The following is a 17,671-nucleotide window of genomic DNA, read 5'->3' as shown; positions in this document are numbered from 1 at the left end:
AACGTTCTGAAAGTGATATTCCTTCCAGTATGATATCTAATGCTATTCACATTACTGATAGTCAAGATATTGCAGATCTTTTTGCTGATCATTTTTCTTCTGTATATTCTGTTAACAATATTTCCTACGCTTTAAATAACTCTTCCCTGAATTATATAGATACTGTAGATCTTAGTAAGTGTGAAATATCTATTGGTGAAGTATTCTATTGTTTGAAAAGATTAGGCAGGAAAAAATGTATCGGTCCTGATGGTATCTCTGAACTGTTGTTAAATGAATGCAAATTTATACTGTCCTCGCCCATTTGTATACTGTTTAATATGTCTCTTTCCTGTGGCACATTTCCTGATTCTTGGAAAACTTCATATATCAGGCCAATTTTTAAGTCAGATGACAAGTTTGATGTCAAAAATTATAGACCTATATCAATGTTATCTATTGTTCCGAAAATATTTGAATCTATTATAACAAAAAAAATAACACCTGTATTCAAAAATGTGTTGATAGATCAACAACATGGATTTCGAGCTGCCAAATCCACTACAACCAATCTGCTTGCTTATACTACTGCTATTACTTGTGCTCTCGAAGACAATCTTCAGGCTGATGTGCTTTATACAGACTTTTCTAAAGCTTTTGATAAAGTCAATCACACAATTCTTCAGGCTAAATTACAAGCCATTGGTATAAGAGATCCTTTATTATCATTTTTCAGGTCTTACCTAAGTGAAAGAAAACAGTTGATTCAAATTAATAATTCCTTGTCTTCTCCAATCACTGTTACTTCTGGAGTACCTCAAGGAGCCCACCTTGCTCCATTATTATTTAATATTTTTATAAATGATATTATCAATGTTTTTCGAAATACAAAATTCTGGCTTTTTGCTGATGACAACAAGGTACTTAAACTGATTGAATCTCCCAGTGATTGTCTTCTTTTTCAACATAATATTAATTGTTTTAATGAATGGTGCGACATCGATTGTCTTCAACTTAACATTGACAAATGTAAAATAATATCTTTCTCGTGACGAAAAAAACCTATACAATTCAACTACAAACTAAAAAATACTTCCCTTTCAATGGTTTCGTCAATAAAGGATCATGGCATTACTTTAGATAGTAAATTCTCCTATCGTGAACACATTGATAATATTGTAAACAAATCTCTCAAACTTCTCGGTTTTATCAATAGAGTGGCGGCGGACTTCAAAAATATTAATACCATCAAAACTCTTTATTGCTCACTAGTTCGACCCCATCTAGAATACACCTTCCGGGATAGATCTTCCGGGTTTTCGTAGATCTCTTCGCGACTAAACAGTGTGGGATGAAGTTGGATTGGCATGGTTTAGCTCAAAGTTTTTGATCTTTCGTTTTTTTAAATATATTGTATACTATTATTGTTTTACCCTTGTTTGTCTTTGCTAAATAGTTTTATGTTCTTTTTGTTCAGTTTCTTGCATTTATGTTTCTTCATGTAAGTGTTGTAATTGGCTTAGGCCGTATACATATAATAAATAAATATAAAAGTAAATATTAAAAAAAATAAAAAAATAACGTATAACTATATAAGACCAAAAGCGCTGTGTTGAGTTGTAGAAAAGTTTGTAATTAGAACATTTTTTTTTGTTTAGTTATATGTTTTTGGAGTTCAAGCATTAAATGATTATTACGACCCATCTTTATGTATGAAATTGTATGTTCTCAGAAAAAAAAATTTAATTGATCAAATATTACAAAAACAAAGTGTACTATGTATCAAAATCTTCAAGCAACAGATCAGTGTCAATTCCTTCTAGAAGTGTTTGAGCCAAATCATGTTCATCAGAAGGCTCTTGAGAATTATTCTTGTCATTTCTTAGGTTGACTCCTGGAAAATAATATATAATTAATAATGTCATCACACAAATATATCAATTAGATAAAAATATAACAATAACGTACAGAAATGTAACAAATAAAAGAGCAATGATGTGTTTTTTTTTCTTTCAAAACATATTATAAGCACCTGATTTTTAATGAAAAATTCATGAAAATCACCAAATCAGATTTTAGACAAAATAAATAAGATGTTAAATTATTATTAAGGGCTCTACCCGACCGAGTTTCTCCAGGGTATTGCTTGGCTATAACAGTTTAGAGACTAGAAGGAATGTGTATTTGACTACACATTTTCGATTATTCTGAGATTATGATGAGCATTGGTTTGTATGTTCCTGATAATTACCTAAGACAGCGCCAGCATAGATTGTTTCATATTCCAATATACAGGACCAACTTGCTTTTGGCTATGCCTGTTGGAAGGGCTACCGCTATGCTGAACAACATTGCTCTGGATATTGATTTGTTCCATGTATCCGAAGGGGTTTTCCGGAGAAGGATTCTCCTACTACTTTGACACGAGTCTCTTTCGTGTATTTTTTTCTTTTTTATAATATGTACATATTGAATATATGTTTGTTATGTAGATGTTATATTTTAAATAAATGAATTGAATTGAAAAATAATTTAAATTTTTTAATAATTTTTGAACTACAAATGCTGACAGAGAAGTTTTGGGCAAAAGTAAAAAACTGTTCTGCACATTTGTTGATTTGCAAAAAGTATATGTATGACAAAGAATATAGAATTAAATTGTGGGGCGTGTTGGAAAAGTGTGGAGTAAACAATATACTTATACTAGCAGAATCATCTCTCTATGAGGAGAGTTCAGCGTGTATAAGAGTTAATGGGGGATTCCCATCATGATTCACATCTCAAAGGGCATAAAACAGGGCTGGTATTCCAAACACTCTCACGGTCGTATTATCTCGTGTATTTACATACAAAATACACGAGAAAAACTGTTTTCTCGTGCTGCGAGAGTGGTTTAGAATAGCACCCCAGGGATGTGTAATGTCACCATGATTGTTTAATCTATACATGGACAACTGTGTGAAAGGGATAGAATGTATGGGCATTGGAGCCAAAACGGTAAATTTTGCAGTAAGCTGTTTGTTGTATGCTGATGATTCAGTTCTTTTAGCAAGCAGCAAGGAAAATTTGCAACAAATAGTCTCTAGAATGTATGAAGTATGACAAGAACGAATTGGTGATAAACTAAAGTAAAAGAATTCCTTAAGGTATTAAATTATCAAAATGGTGTTATATAAAAGCGTGTTATCCATTATTACGAAAATGGCGCTAAACACGTTATCCATAATATTAATAATGACTAATGACATATTATATTATTTAGAATACTTCCTTATTTTCACAAAGTAAAAAAATATATTATGACAATTTTAATAGAATAATTACTTACTCATAACTGATCGAAATTTAAATATTATTCAAAGAAATTAAAAAATATTTTTGTGACTCATTTTAAATTTCATTAAAAAAATAAAAATGAGAGATAATAATTATTACTTCACTGAACGTCGTGTCGTGGACACTTACAATAAAATGGGTAATAAGTGAAAAAGGTCAACACATCTTTTGAACTTTTAAATTTATGTTTCAAACATTGAAACATGAACATTTATTTGACCACCATTTTTTCCAGTTTTAGCTTAGAGGGTTTAGATTACTGGAATAGCAATTCGCTCTGAATATTATTCAGAAACAGAAATGCCAGATGGGGCCTCTGACTGAAAGAATTATTATGTTGATTTTTAGAGTAAATGGTTGATGAAAGAATGATAAAACAGATATATATGGCGAGAATGAATGGTAATGTAGGCGGAAGAACACCAAGAAATACGTGGCATGATCAGATAAACCAAAATCTCAAGTCTGGTCATGTCAAAAGCAGACACAACCGAAGGGCATGTATGACAAAATGCGGAAGAAGCTAAGAATGAATGTCAGGATAGACATGTATGGCGGTCCATACTCTCTGCCTATCCGTAAAGGAAAACAGCGTGATGGTAGTAATAGTAATAACAATATTATTTACATGTGTCATGCATCGCGCAAATTATTTACAACAGACCGGGAACATATTCTCTTCGATCCCGACAAAATTCTTTACTAATAAATACTTTACATGTCATTTTCTGTTTTTATTACCTGATTGATCTCTTAGGTGTTGAATGGTAGTATTTTTCAATATTGTAACTTTATCCATTCCAATTTCAATTGTTTCTAGAGTAAAATTTTTAAGTATAGTGTCTCCGGAGCATCGAAATAAATTTCCATTTTTACTATAATTATTTTCCTCATCGCTATATATACTTAGAATATTATTAATTGTAATGTTTAAATATATCTTTTTTAAAGCACTTCCAGTTGTTAATACAGTTGTGTTTTTTAAAAGCATGACTGAATATTGCGGAACCAGATACGGACCAAGGAGCTCCCAAGCATCACGATGTAATGTGCACTGAATTTCGGCTGAAACAATAAAATTAAAATTAAAAAAGAATACACTATCTTACATGTTTTTATTTTCAAATTAATATATTATGATACAAGGACAAGTTTCTATACCCATGAGTTATAATACACATTCTAGGACATGTACAGTAAATACAAAAAAAAATTTACACATATTTTTTTTCATAAATATGTAGTTAAAAAATGTTTTATTACATACCTATAATGGGGAAGTTCAGTGTCTTTTTTTATTTGTTAGTGAAATATTAAACTAAGCCAAATATATTTTTTTAATATTTTTATATATCGTATTATCAGCGCAATGATTTTTTAAAGTTTTGTATTTCTGAAATAACTCCGCGTGTGACGTCAGAGGTTGTTCTATGACAGTTCTTCAGATTGTTTCATTTACGGTGACCAAACCGGATATCTTTCAAAGCTCTCATATGATTGGATGGTTCATATGAACCAGTGACGTCATTCAAAGTAGTGTGTTTTTATTAAAATATATTTTTTTCGTACATTTTTAAGAAATTTTACAGTACAATTTAATGCTCTAATTTTTACCGCATGCAAGAAAACATTTTTTGTATCCAATTTCCCGTAGGACTAAAGTTCCTCTTTGGGGTCGATGTTCAAGGCGCACGGAAGGAATGTGGAAATGTGTTTTAACGCTGTCCGGATGAGTTTCGATAAAAATTGGCACTTTCATATTCAAGAATATAATATGTTTGTAATGTATTTATTTTAGATAGTTGTACAAATTAAATTTGAACACTTAGTTTTACCTTAACCAATAAACAATAAATAAACAAAAATAATTTTAAAAACAAAACATTGTTATAAAATCCAGACGCTTTCCTTTCCTTTCCTTTGTCATTGGATATATTAGATAGATCTACCTATATGAATGTTTATTTTCCAAAAAAATCATTGTCATCCTACAACACAATGCGATAGACCCAGCATCCCTAATCTCTTTTAGTAACTCATATTTGTGAATATTGACCTTCTAATTTTTATCTAAACTCAACCGGACAGCGCCACAACACACTGCCATATGCCTTCCGTGTGTCTTGAACGTAGACCCCAACTATAAGTATATATTAAGTAAGTAAATAAAAATATTCATAGATCACAGTTTCTCGAGACTTTAGAAATTATTTTTGACGGATGACAGCGTCATTTTTCTTGGAATTAATACAAATTTATATCAGACCATCCCACAAAATATTGTACTGTGTGAAGAAAATACATAAAACATGAAACATGATGCCGTTTCTACGCAGGGGTAGGCAGAGAGGATAGAATACCACATTAATCCTGCAGATCTCGCTTCCTCTATATTAATAAATGTTCCCATGCACGCATGCCGATTATTCCAACTTTTGACATGTCCAATGTCCATCATCAAGTGTTGGTCATGCCTCATGCCATATCTTTCTCGATCTTACCCGTTTTCTGCATTATCAACATTTGCATGGTGAATATTTTTAGCCGTTCTTTCATAGTCCATTCGTATTCCAGTAGATAATTTTACTAAACTGAGAGTTCGCATTTAAACAGCATTCAGCCTAGGAAGAAGGATAAAATGTAGGAAATTTCTATATTTCTAGATTCATACCAGTTGCATCTTGGAGCACAATAAGGGGGTCTTGCAAGGTACGGTCAATACTCTGTACTACACCAGCTAACAATGGAACTTTTCTTCCTTCGAGCCGATGAGCCAATGCCTGAACCTTGACCCGGGCTATTGTGTACCGGGACAAATACTGGACGTGAATATTATTTGTCCTTATATCGCTCTGCATTGCTAACCACGGAGCTTCATCAAATATACCGGATGGCAGTTGATTTTGGGAGCAGTTATAATTCTTGAAAAAAAAAGTTATTATTTTAATTTAAAACAAATAATAATCATAGGCAATAAGAGCAGTTTTTATGACACATCATCTCAAGAGTGCTTTACAATTTACTTATGTATAATAATAATCAAATTTATTAGAATATTTCTGCAACTTACTAATGAAACTGAATTATTATTTTTTTCAATATTTTATATTTCTTTTCTTATTTAGTCGGCCTCGTGGTGATATAATAAATTATGGGTTAAGATTTTCGGTATTCCTCTGTTATACATTTACATATTGGTTAAAATATTTTTTACTAAATAATTCATGCTTATTGGGAACAGAAAAAGTATTTTATCAAAAATCGGAAATAAATCACCAATACAACAGAAAGTTTACTAATATGTGGCATGTTGCGGAAATATGTAGAAAAAGAGAAACCTAATATATAATTGTCTAACAAAATTTTTAGGTCTCACTCTCGATAATACAGGTATATTCTGGAGCGAGAGACAATTTCACGCACGAACAGCAAAGTTTCTAGTACTTCTCTCAGATGCTCGTTAGACGTTAGTAGCTTCCCGATCTTCGTTGGGGGAGGTTCATTCGCCCGCGCTGCGATCGTGAGCTAATTAATTATTTTTCATGTTTCTAGCAATTAGATGAAAAATTTGAGTATGAATAATTTAAGCAATTGCCTATGAATTACATTTTTCCCACTTAAAATCTCTCATTTTTTGCATCTGTAATGACTACACAGCACCGTAACATGCGGATGTTTTTGGGACAGTAAGGGAAAGGTTAAATAATTACTGCTCAGCTTATGTACCTGAGAAGATTGTATTACATTTCCAAGATTATCAGCAACTTTTTCAGGTAAAGAATCCGGTAACAATCCAGCAGGCCCAGGAAATTTTCTTTTCCTTCTGACTCTGTTAGGTGTTTCAGTTCTCCCTTCGAACTCATTTTCTAAATGGCGAATATTTAAGGAAGTTTTAGGTTTTGGTGGACTTTTGTTCTGATCACCCTGCAGTTTATCGATCAAAATATTTGATTTTCTCTCTGTAAATTCAGTTTTATTTGATGTCCCGACTCCTGAGCAAACTATATCTCTATCAATGGTTTCAAAGTGTTCATCTGTTAAAATCTAAAATATTTCGTTGTCATTATTACACAATATTCCATTACATATATCAATAATCATTTTAATATTATTTTAAAATTCAATGTGTTTAAAATAACAAAGCTTAGGTAAGAATTAAATAAATATAAAAAGAAACTTGCACAATCGAATTCATCAGATTGAAACATTATTTTTGTTTTTTTATATCTCCCAATACAATATTACAAACTTGATCGGCGAGAAACGCTAATCCTTGGGACTCATGACAGTTGTTGATCAACAATCAAAAATGAAAATTAGAAATCACATCAGCAAAAGTCGTAATATTGAACACAATATATTCTAGTATTAATCGTATTAATTATTAATTCAGATCGTTCAAAGTGGTTCATCCAGCGACCACCGATTGCACATACTAGCTGAAACCACAGATTATATAGTACAAGTAAAAAGTACAGTGAAACTATGGTTGAAAGTTGAAACCGTTGAAACTGACGACTGACGTCCTGACGTGACATCCGTGGTTATAGAATTAGTGTAGTGCACAGCAGAGATTATACACATATGTGCACAGACCACAAACTTAGACCACTCCACAAACCACACCATACACCACATGATACTAGTTGCCATAAGTGAAGATCAATAAATCCATATACGCGTTCCAAAGTCGTAAATTGTTATATTTTTCCCTTTTAACAATATATTCACTGAAAAATCAAAAACTATAAAAACACGTATTCTATCAAAACTAGTTTCGAAAAACTGATCTCAAATTGTAATAACTTTTTATTTATCCTCAAACGCATTTTGCAGACCACATAAAAAATTTGATGCTATCGAAAATTAGATTTTATGTCTTCGATTTTTTTACACATATTTATATATAATGCTTTTAAGCACACATAGCAAAAATTAAATCCACGTGCGTCTTTGATTTATTATACTTATACAGCCAATAAGACATTGTGCAATAAACCATAAGAAAAGTTAGTTTACCAAATATGAATTAAAATTTATCAAATATAACGAAACAAAAATGTGTGACCATATTATAAATTAAGGCAAATAGGGAATATAGATCACTATAATATATTCAAAATTTAGTGTTTAATGTGTGCATTTCGCTCTTTGATATCCGAAAGGATGCAAAAAATTCAATGAGAATAAGTTTGCAAAAAACAAAGAGTACGCACTACAGAGAGTAGGTATTCATTTTTAGTAATATTGAATTCACTCCATCAGAAGTAATGAATTTGCCAGCACCATCAACTCTATAGCCATCAACTCAAATGACTTATAATAACAATAAAAAAATAGATGTTGTTTCTATTATAGCATCAAAGAAAGCATGGAATAAACTAAAATTTGATGGTAGACGAATGAGTTTAGATAATCAAACTAGCCAATAAGTCTTCCGTTGCCCTTTTTACAAAGAGGTATATGTTGAGCTTTTTCCTAGTTCGCAGAAAAATTATGTTTTATTACTTATTTTTAGTACTTTTAATATTGTTCACTTACTAAAAACATTTTATTTCGTTTCCGAAAATGCCGAATTTTCATATGATTGTAATTGTTTGGGGGTTTTATCATTATAAAAATATAAAGTTTATTAAGTGCTTTTTGCTTCCTTTACCCTATTGGTAAAAAAAACAAACAACCAACCCTTTAATCACCAATAATCACCATATTTGATTATTTTGAGTGCTGGCAGCTCGACGTATTTTATTTTGACAGTCCATTTAAAATGTTCCGCGGGTTTTTACTTTACTTTACTATTACAAAAATTCACCAGATTAAACCAGCCAATAGCAGGTCATAAGCCCTGTAGATGCCTAGGCTCACAGATTAATAGTACAAGTACCTAGGCTTCTATATTCCCTTCTCTTAAATGTTCTTCATATCTGTTGCAATATGTTGATATCTTTTGTTTTGTTCGATTCCATAACTAATGTTAGTCCGAGAATCGACAGAGCAGCCTCCTATAACGAGCTTCTTGAGGATGCAGCAGAGGATCTGGTTTGGACACGTGCTGCGCATGCCTCATGAAAACCTGAACCCAAGCTGCCTCTTTACCTGCGGGCTCCCGCCATTCTAGAAAGGTCGTCGATGACAATCTTTCGGCTTTATTCGGCGGAACTAAGAAACATAGGATTGATGTGGGAGGAGACGAGAGTACTGGCTGGTGATAGGGTCTTCTGGGGGAGTCTGGTAATGTCCACATGCTCCATTTAGGAGTTTACGTTGAGAGAAGAATATATCTTTAATATATGAATATAAAAGTAAAATACACACACCTAATGAGAGTGTGTTTAGTGTCGGTATGGGGAAGTAGCAGTAGAGTAATTAAGTTTTGCGGGAGGTCGTTTTTGTTTACCCTGTGTATTTTACTGTTTAATGTTAGTCGATACTTCCGAACTTCTGACATCGTTGATTGGTCCGGACATTGACCGTCGCTCAAACGACGTCGATCAATTGGTTGGGTTGTACAATGAGGTACTATCTAACCTGATAGACAAACATGCACCATTTACTACGAAAACTATTCGAAAAAGGAAATCTGATGCATGGTTTGACGAAAATTGTCGACTCAAAAAGAAAGAGCTAAGACGTCTAGAACGCAAATACAGAAACACACTGTCAACTTCGGACCGATCAATATGGTTAGATATGCAAGCCTCTTATAGGACATTTATAAAAGAAATAAAATCTAGTTTCTGGTGTACAAAAATCACTGAACAGAAAAAGTCTCCAAAACAACTCTGGCGAAGCCTTCAATCTGTTCGTGGTGACTGTATAGCAGAGACATCTAACACAAGCGCTACTGCCACTGATTTTGCCGACTTTTTTACAAATAAAGTCGAAAAAATCAGACTGGCGTGTAGTTCAGCGAAAAAACCTGTAATTTTAGATAATGCCCTTCAAAAATTCAGTAAATTTGAACCAACGTCTATAAATGAGGTTAAAAGGATTGTTGCGGCATTACTCAACAAACAATGTATATTAGATCCGATGCCAACATGGCTTTTGAAAAAATGCATTAACGTATTAGCTCCATTTTTAACAGATTTATTTAATACATCCATGGAGCGCAGCATTGTTCCGAGAGCCATAAAAAAAGCAAATGTAACTCCACTTTTAAAAAATTCTCAACTAGATGTGGAAGATCTTTCCAGTTTTCGCCCTATTTCAAATCTTCCCATCGTATCAAAAATACTAGAAAAAATAGTTTCTCACAGGCTCGTTAACTATATCGAGCGGAATTCTTTATTTTCGGTAAGGCAATCGGCATACCGACGTTTTCATTCCACGGAGACGGGAGTGATAAGAGTACTGTCTGACATTATAACGTCGGTGGACTCTGGTAATCTGGTGTTGATGGCTCTTCTGGACATGAGCGCTGCATTTGATACTGTAGACCATAATATTTTGCTTGAACGTCTGGAGAAAACTTATGGTATCCGTGATCAGGCACATATGTGGTTCAGTTCATATCTTAATAAAAGAGAATATGCAGTCGTGTTCCAGGGTAAAAGCTCAACCAACTTTCGAGTGTCTACAGGAGTGCCTCAAGGGTCAGTACTCGGACCACTTCTCTATCTCCTTTACACTAAAGATATAGAGAACATTATCAAAGAATGTGGATTGTGGTCGCACTGCTATGCAGATGATACGCAGATTTATTTTTATTGCAAACCAGGCGAGAGAAGTGTGCTTGTCAATTTAATTGATGGATGCATCAAGAAAATAGGAAACTGGATGGCTGAAAACAGACTAACATTAAACCCATCAAAAACTGAACAACTGTGGGTGGCTTCAGCCAGACGACAGAATTTGATCCAGGATACGGCTCTACCCAATGTAGGGAGTGCCGTTTTACCCACCGTTAAACTACTGGGAGTTTTACTCAATTCTGACCTATCTCTTGACGCTCAAATAAGTAGAACGATAAGTTCATGCTTCTACCAGCTGAGACAAATTAAATGCATACGCAAAAATTTGCCGGTTGATGCCGCCCGTCAATTAATAAATGCGTTTGTAGTGTCTAGAGTCGATTATTGTAATGGTATCTATGCAGGTCTACCAATGAACAAAATGACTCGCCTACAATCTGTATTGAATGCCGCAGCGAGACTTATTTTCGGAATCTCTAAGTTCAGTCATATCACTCCACTACTTCGGGAACTACACTGGCTACGTTTTCCACAGAGGGTCGAATACAAACTCTGTTGGCTTATGTATAAGTCACTGCACAACTCGGCTCCGGAATATCTAAGGGAACTATGCATTCCAGATGAACTAGCTGACAGGCGTCTCACGCTTAGATCAGCTACGTCTACGGCGAGAGGAAAAGTTATTATACCTCTACGCAAACAGCGCACTAAATTTGGTGAGCGCGCATTTGCGGTCGCAGGCCCTATGGCATGGAATGCTCTCCCAGCAGAGGTGCGAGGCTGTGAAAGTGAAGTGATGTTTCGGAAAAAACTTAAAACCCACTTGTTCTCTAAATCATTTGAATAAATCCGTAGCACGTGACAACAAAATAAATTATTTTAATTAAATTACAAATTTAAAAGCTTCAATTAAATTAACTTAACAATAGAATCATAATGTAAAGCGCCCTTGATGTATTTTATTACGAAAATGGCGCTATATAAGTTATCCACAATAAGATAGGTAGCCCTGAAAAGGTCAGTGCTGTCGAAAATAGTTGCCTGAACATAAATAAAATTTTAAAAAGTATAACAATGTGATTTTTGATTAATTTAAAATTAATCATTCACAAAGTTGATACTTCAAATATTTTTTTCTTTAATTATGACAAAAACACTTCTTTAAAAAAAAAAATCCAATTTGATTATTTTTATATTTTTATGGACAGCTGCTACTCTCATTAAATTTACATTAGATCAAGGTTAAATTATTAACTTAAGTTATTCTGAAATATCAATGAGGAAGATCAGTGGTTTTTAAAAAAATAAAATGCCAATAGACTATCAAATTACGCAAATTAAAAAAATAAATAGTTTTATAAACTGTATTATCATCGCTATAATTTTTTAGAGTTTTCTAATTACTCCGCCGCATTGTTGTCAGTGAGTTGTGTTGACCCGGAAACCGGAATACTGCAATACCACATAACCTGTTTTTTTTAATGATGTTTTACTGAAATAAATTCATTATAGGGACTTAAAACCGTTAGTCTAAAATTATTTATATTTTTACTCTAAATAATGAGAGTTTTTCTGATGACTTGAGCGATATTTTGGATTGATTAAAATCGTAATTAATATATTAACAGAACACTTTTTAGGTTCCACTGCCAAAAAATTAAATCGACATTTATGCGGTATTGCAGTATCACCGATGATAATGAATGAAAGAATAAATAATAATAAATGATGATAAATTAAATAAATAAATGATAGGAAACAACGCTGTAATTGATTGCTTATCGTTCACAAGAATCTCATTCAACATTTAGATGCTTTTTTCCATTAGTTCTTTGAAGATGTTTTTCTTATTACCTACATAAATATATACCAATTTACATGTTGAAATATTCTCTAAGTAAAAATATAATAAGGAACTTCAGCCCTATGGGAAATCGGATACAAAAAATATTTTCTTATGCGCGGTAAAAATTAGAGCATTAAATTATACAGCAAAGTTTCTTGAAAATGTGCGATAAAAATATTTAAATAAAAACTTTGAACTACGTCATTAGTTCATATGAATCAACCGAGAAGAAGCGGAAGAAAACTTGAGACGTCAGACGCGGAGTAATTTTAGAAATACAAAACTTTTAAAAATCATACCGCCGATAATATAATGCATAAAAATTTTTTTTTTTTGGCTAAGTTTAATAGTCTATTAACAAATAAAAAAAAACCACCATGATAGTGGATTTTTTTACAATTTAATTTCTTCATATAATTTGAAAGTGTAAACATACTAAAAATAAACACATTTTGTTGTTATTATTTTTTTGTTTCCTCCATATCATTAAGTTCATTATTACATTCTTGATAACCCATGTAGTTTTTATGATGGTGTGATGTAAAGCTTTGGTCGGTCAATCATAACTTTACCATGAATCCGAGATAGGCTACGTTCGGTTACATTAGGACAGTTTCGTATAGCAAGTCCATCCAAATATTTACAGTTGACGAGTGAACTGAAAAAAAATTGGTATTTTGGATTTAAAAATGAAATATTATTTAGGATATATAAACATTAGGTGATCAATACGCTTTAGGTGTCTAGAGTAAGTATAATAAGAGAATGCCGGTCAGAATAAAGTGTAGTACAAACATATTTCGATTGATAACTAAATAAGGTATTCTGGATTCAAGAGCTCCTAACCATACGTCACTTGTTTATGTTCTATTTCCAAATGAGAATCCAGAGCAGGACCTACCATAGGTTCAGTTGGCACAAAAAACAAGGCACTCGCTTAAAAGGGGGGAGATTAATATGCTCACATTATTTTACAAACATGCATATTCCGGTCCCTTTTCAGCAAGTGACGGAGCGCTAGCGCCTGTTAGATCTGACTCTGCAAGCATCTGAATGCTTTTGTGTGCAAACCTAGTACTAATACAATACAACCATACTAATGGCAAATTCTAAAATGTTTCAGTGAAAAAGTTCAATCAGTCAGAAATCTTTTTTTTTTTTAAAGTTTACTGTAGTAACAACCAATCCTATTATTTGGTCCTGAATTTTTTTAATGGTGATCATGTCAACATGCAAATAGTTTTTACAATAATCATCTTGTTTCCATGTAATTGTTGATCAAAATAATATTTAATTGGTATAGAATAAGATGTCCTAATATAATATATTAGTATCATACATCTTTTATTTCTACAATAATATACACTTTAGATACAGGCATAATAAGGAACTTCATAAAAAATGTTTTCTTGCACGCAGTAAAAATTAGAGCATTAAATTTTACGGCAAAATTTCTTGAAAATGTACGAAAAAAATAATAAAAAACATTTCGATAAAAACGCACTACTTTGAATGACATCACTGGTTCATATGAACCATCCAATGATATGAGAGATTTAAACGATATCCGGTTTGGTCACCGTAAACTAACCAATCGGAAGAACTGTCAGAGAACAACTTCTGACGTCACACCCGGATTTATTTCAGAAATACAAAGCTTGAAAAATCATGGCGCTAATAATATGATATTTAAAAATAATTGTAAAAAAAATTGGCTTAGTTTAATATTAACAAATAAAAAAAGACACCGAACTTCCTCATTGGTTGGGGCGTTGCAGCAAAATCAAACCTAGAACCCATCATTAAAGCACAAAAAGCTATAATTAAAATAATTGACAAAAACCCCATCGTTATCCATCAAGTACTCTGTTTTCAGAATTCACTGAGTTAACCATTAATCAACTCTTCTATAAATTTATACTTGCAGTTACACACAAAAACATACACACGCAGACAGACCATTCATACCAGAGCTATCGCAAAGAAGCCCCACATCGTTCCTAAACTAAGGACCACATCGGCCAAGCATACCACTACTGTAGTGGAATAAAACTATATAAAAAACTACCTTCGTCAAAAAGGGATATAAAAACCACTTCAGAGGTTTCTAAGAACTGTGGCGATATTGCTCTTAGACAAAGTACAATGGCCTTGAAAACATAATATTATTTAATTTTTTTTTAACTAATATACATTTATTGTAATTGTGGAAGATGTGGAAGATATGGTGAGTGGTGGTAGCGGGGTGGTCCATTGGCATTCGAGCTAGCATAAAAATATTTGAGCGAGTGATTGTGGATCACCTTGCTGACGCTTTTTGCTGTGTTGCCTACGGGTGCGGTACCCTAGCGATACCACACCACACACATACAACTCGCCTTACAACTTGGAACAGGTTTACCTACATAGATAGATGCAACAAAGCACACATGGAAAAATATACATAGTATTCCACTATTTGGGATGATAGAAAAATATTTTTTTTAATGTGTACATAGTGTTTTATATTGTGTTATTTTTATTGCAAAATAAAAATTACTATACAAATATATTTCGTTTGTATTGTATATGCCCTAGACAGGATTCAAAAAAGTTATTTTAAGGAACATTAATTAACTTAAATAAAATTAAATTTTGAGACTGGAAATGAAAATAAATATGAGATCAGTGTGAACGGAGATATTCTGAATCAGGTAGAAGAATTTGTGTATCTGGGAAGTATGTTTACTAGGGATGGAAAGACTGAGAAAGATATTGAAAGGAGGGTGAGTGCCGGGAACAGGGTGAACGGTGCACTGAAATCTACTTTGGCAAACAAATGTTTATCGCAGGAGGCAAAACTAGCAGTTCACAATGGAGTTCTAGTGCCAACTCTAATGTATGGGAGTGAAGTATGGAATCAGAAAAATAATTATGAAAGTAGGTTAAATGCGATCCCTCAGGCGAATGTGTGGTAAAACGATGTATGATAGGTGCACAAATGTTGAGATCTGTGAACTGTGTAAGGCTGAGACATGCATTATCGACAGAATCAAGAAAGGGGTGCTGCGTTGGTTTGGACATATAGAGCGAATGGGCACTGAAAGAACGGCTCAAAGGATCTACGATGCGAATGTCGATGGATGCAGAAAACGAGGAAGACCGAGAAAGATATAGCACGATCAAGTCCATCAAATACTTGAAGATGGACATGTCAAGAGTAGGAATAATCACCGTGCGTACTTGAGAAGATATATAAATGTAAAGGAAGCGAGGTCTGTATACAAAGACAGAGTGATATGGCATTCTATCCCCTCTGCCTACGGCGTATGGTTGGTTTGTTTGTATTTGAGACTGGTTGATCATAAATCGTTACATATTTGTTTGTAAAACCTCAGTTACATAAGTCATTTAAAAATTTAAACAATATTTTGCCAGGACTGTTGAGTCAGATTTAAAACAATATAGGAGCTGCAATATTTAGAATCATACATATTTCATCAGGCCAGTTGTTTTATTTTATAATTACATTGAAATATTCAGATTTACTGTCATGATTTCTCTGTTCCCATTTCAATTTATGAAAATGTCTTTTAAATAGTCCAAATTTCAATGAATATATTCAAACAGAATATATTATATACTCGATTTTATATTTTTTAAATTAGTTCTCATAAAGAAAGTTTGTGATCAAGTAAGCGATATTATTTTAGGTGATTTAAGTGATCAAATAACCATTTATTGTTATCAACTTGCCTGATGCACGTTAAATAAAGGGTCGGAGAGAATGTAAAGTTTTGCGTCTGACTCCACAGTTCTGCTCTATTATTGGTACTGACAACACAAACATACCTTATCCCTTTATCTGTTACACTAGTGCAAGCAACTAAATTCAAACACTGAATCAGTTTACAGAATTCGGAAAGAGTAAATATGCACGAGTCTCCTACTTGTGGAATCCCTGCCAAAGAAACTTTTTTCAAGTTTCTGAATTTTTTGAAAAAGAGGACTATAGAAGATACCGACAGTAAATAACAATATGACAAGTCCACTTCCTCCAACAAACTCTGGTGTAGAGTTAACGTTTCTAAAGCTCCAGTTGTCAGCCAAGAACATCTTTCCAATTTCAGAACTCTCAAATTAGTGCAGTTAAGTATTATGGGCTGTAATGAGCTCGATGTCAAATTCCCACAATGACTCAAATTGACATTGGTAATGTATTTATTAATATCTAGCAGAGGGATTAGAAGTTGATCATTTAAAAAACGGGATCTTGCTAGATTTAAAATCCTTAATTTACAGCACGATGAAAGTACCTTGAAATCAAAATTTATAGTGTTAATACAAACAAAATAATGTGTGATAAAACGTTGTAAAAAATTGATGATGAAAAAATATTTTTACCATAAAAGATTCAATGGGGAACGTTTCTCTATTGATAGTGAGATGTTTCATATTTTGAAAATAATACTCGATCAACTGCAAATAATCTTTAGACACGCGTCTTAATTTAAAACATTCACCCAATGTCAACATTGGTAATATAATAGGCACTAATATATCATTCCAGTCCAAATCCAACAATGTAAATCTTTTTTGCTTATATCTATGCATGTTTATGCACAATAAGCTTTGAAAATACAATTTCAATAAATCATTACCACAATAAGAATTCTATAACAATGGTAAAAAGCTACTTCCATTCTGGATTTTAATTATTTATTGTTGTTTACAACATGGTCAAGAAATATATGACAAGTGACATATATAATTGACAAGTAAATAAGTGATAAAGATAAACATAGGTACATAGATATAAAATAAACCAACAATAAAA

At 32.8% G+C, this 17,671-nt stretch overlaps 2 protein-coding genes across 3 annotated transcripts; both read right to left on the bottom strand.

Annotated features, from left to right (window-relative positions):
* Window positions 1–1,684: 1,684 nt before the first annotated feature.
* On the bottom strand, window positions 1,685–7,977 carry LOC148277644 (uncharacterized). 2 transcript variants are annotated; one of them, XM_088232621.1, is made up of 5 exons: window positions 7,819–7,977; window positions 7,042–7,359; window positions 5,987–6,236; window positions 4,057–4,380; window positions 1,685–1,873 (listed from the first exon to the last, which is right to left on the bottom strand). In XM_088232621.1, exons 1-5 carry the CDS (start codon window positions 7,966–7,968, stop codon window positions 1,755–1,757), a joined length of 1,161 nt encoding a protein of 386 aa, XP_088088747.1. In that variant the 5' UTR covers window positions 7,969–7,977; the 3' UTR covers window positions 1,685–1,754. The 2 variants fall into 2 exon arrangements, with proteins under 2 accessions (XP_088088747.1, XP_088088748.1); XM_088232622.1 differs by having other exon boundaries at window positions 7,497–7,959.
* Window positions 7,978–12,196: 4,219 nt separating this feature from the next.
* Window positions 12,197–17,648, bottom strand: jet (F-box and leucine rich repeat protein jetlag). Its single transcript, XM_088232619.1, has 3 exons — window positions 17,239–17,648; window positions 16,687–17,150; window positions 12,197–13,513 (listed from the first exon to the last, which is right to left on the bottom strand). Exons 1-3 carry the CDS (start codon window positions 17,446–17,448, stop codon window positions 13,381–13,383), a joined length of 807 nt encoding a protein of 268 aa, XP_088088745.1. The 5' UTR covers window positions 17,449–17,648; the 3' UTR covers window positions 12,197–13,380.
* Window positions 17,649–17,671: the final 23 nt, after the last annotated feature.

The sequence above is a fragment of the Micrasema longulum genome, unplaced genomic scaffold, assembly GCF_059751315.1.
Source record: "Micrasema longulum isolate JH-2025_06_02 unplaced genomic scaffold, ASM5975131v1 h1tg001000l, whole genome shotgun sequence".
Lineage (NCBI taxonomy): Eukaryota > Metazoa > Arthropoda > Insecta > Trichoptera > Brachycentridae > Micrasema > Micrasema longulum.
The sequence above is the reverse complement of the archived record's forward strand: the minus strand, read 5'-3'. Positions and strand labels throughout refer to the sequence as shown.

Bases quoted from the DNA above. Each gene is read 5' to 3' on its own strand.
- LOC148277644 (XM_088232621.1), bottom strand. From the start codon at position 7,968: ATGGCAACTAGTATCATGTGGTGTATGGTGTGGTTTGTGGAGTGGTCT. The intron at 6,237-7,041 runs GTACATAAGCTG...TTTTTTTTCAAG, and splicing joins ATGTAATACAATCTTCTCAG to AATTATAACTGCTCCCAAAA. The intron at 4,381-5,986 runs GTATGAATCTAG...TTATTGTTTCAG, and splicing joins TGTGCTCCAAGATGCAACTG to CCGAAATTCAGTGCACATTA.
- jet (XM_088232619.1), bottom strand. From the start codon at position 17,448: ATGCATAGATATAAGCAAAAAAGATTTACATTGTTGGATTTGGACTGG. The intron at 17,151-17,238 runs GTAAAAATATTT...TTTGATTTCAAG, and splicing joins TCCCCATTGAATCTTTTATG to GTACTTTCATCGTGCTGTAA. The intron at 13,514-16,686 runs GTATGTTTGTGT...ATTTTTTTTCAG, and splicing joins GTAACAGATAAAGGGATAAG to TTCACTCGTCAACTGTAAAT.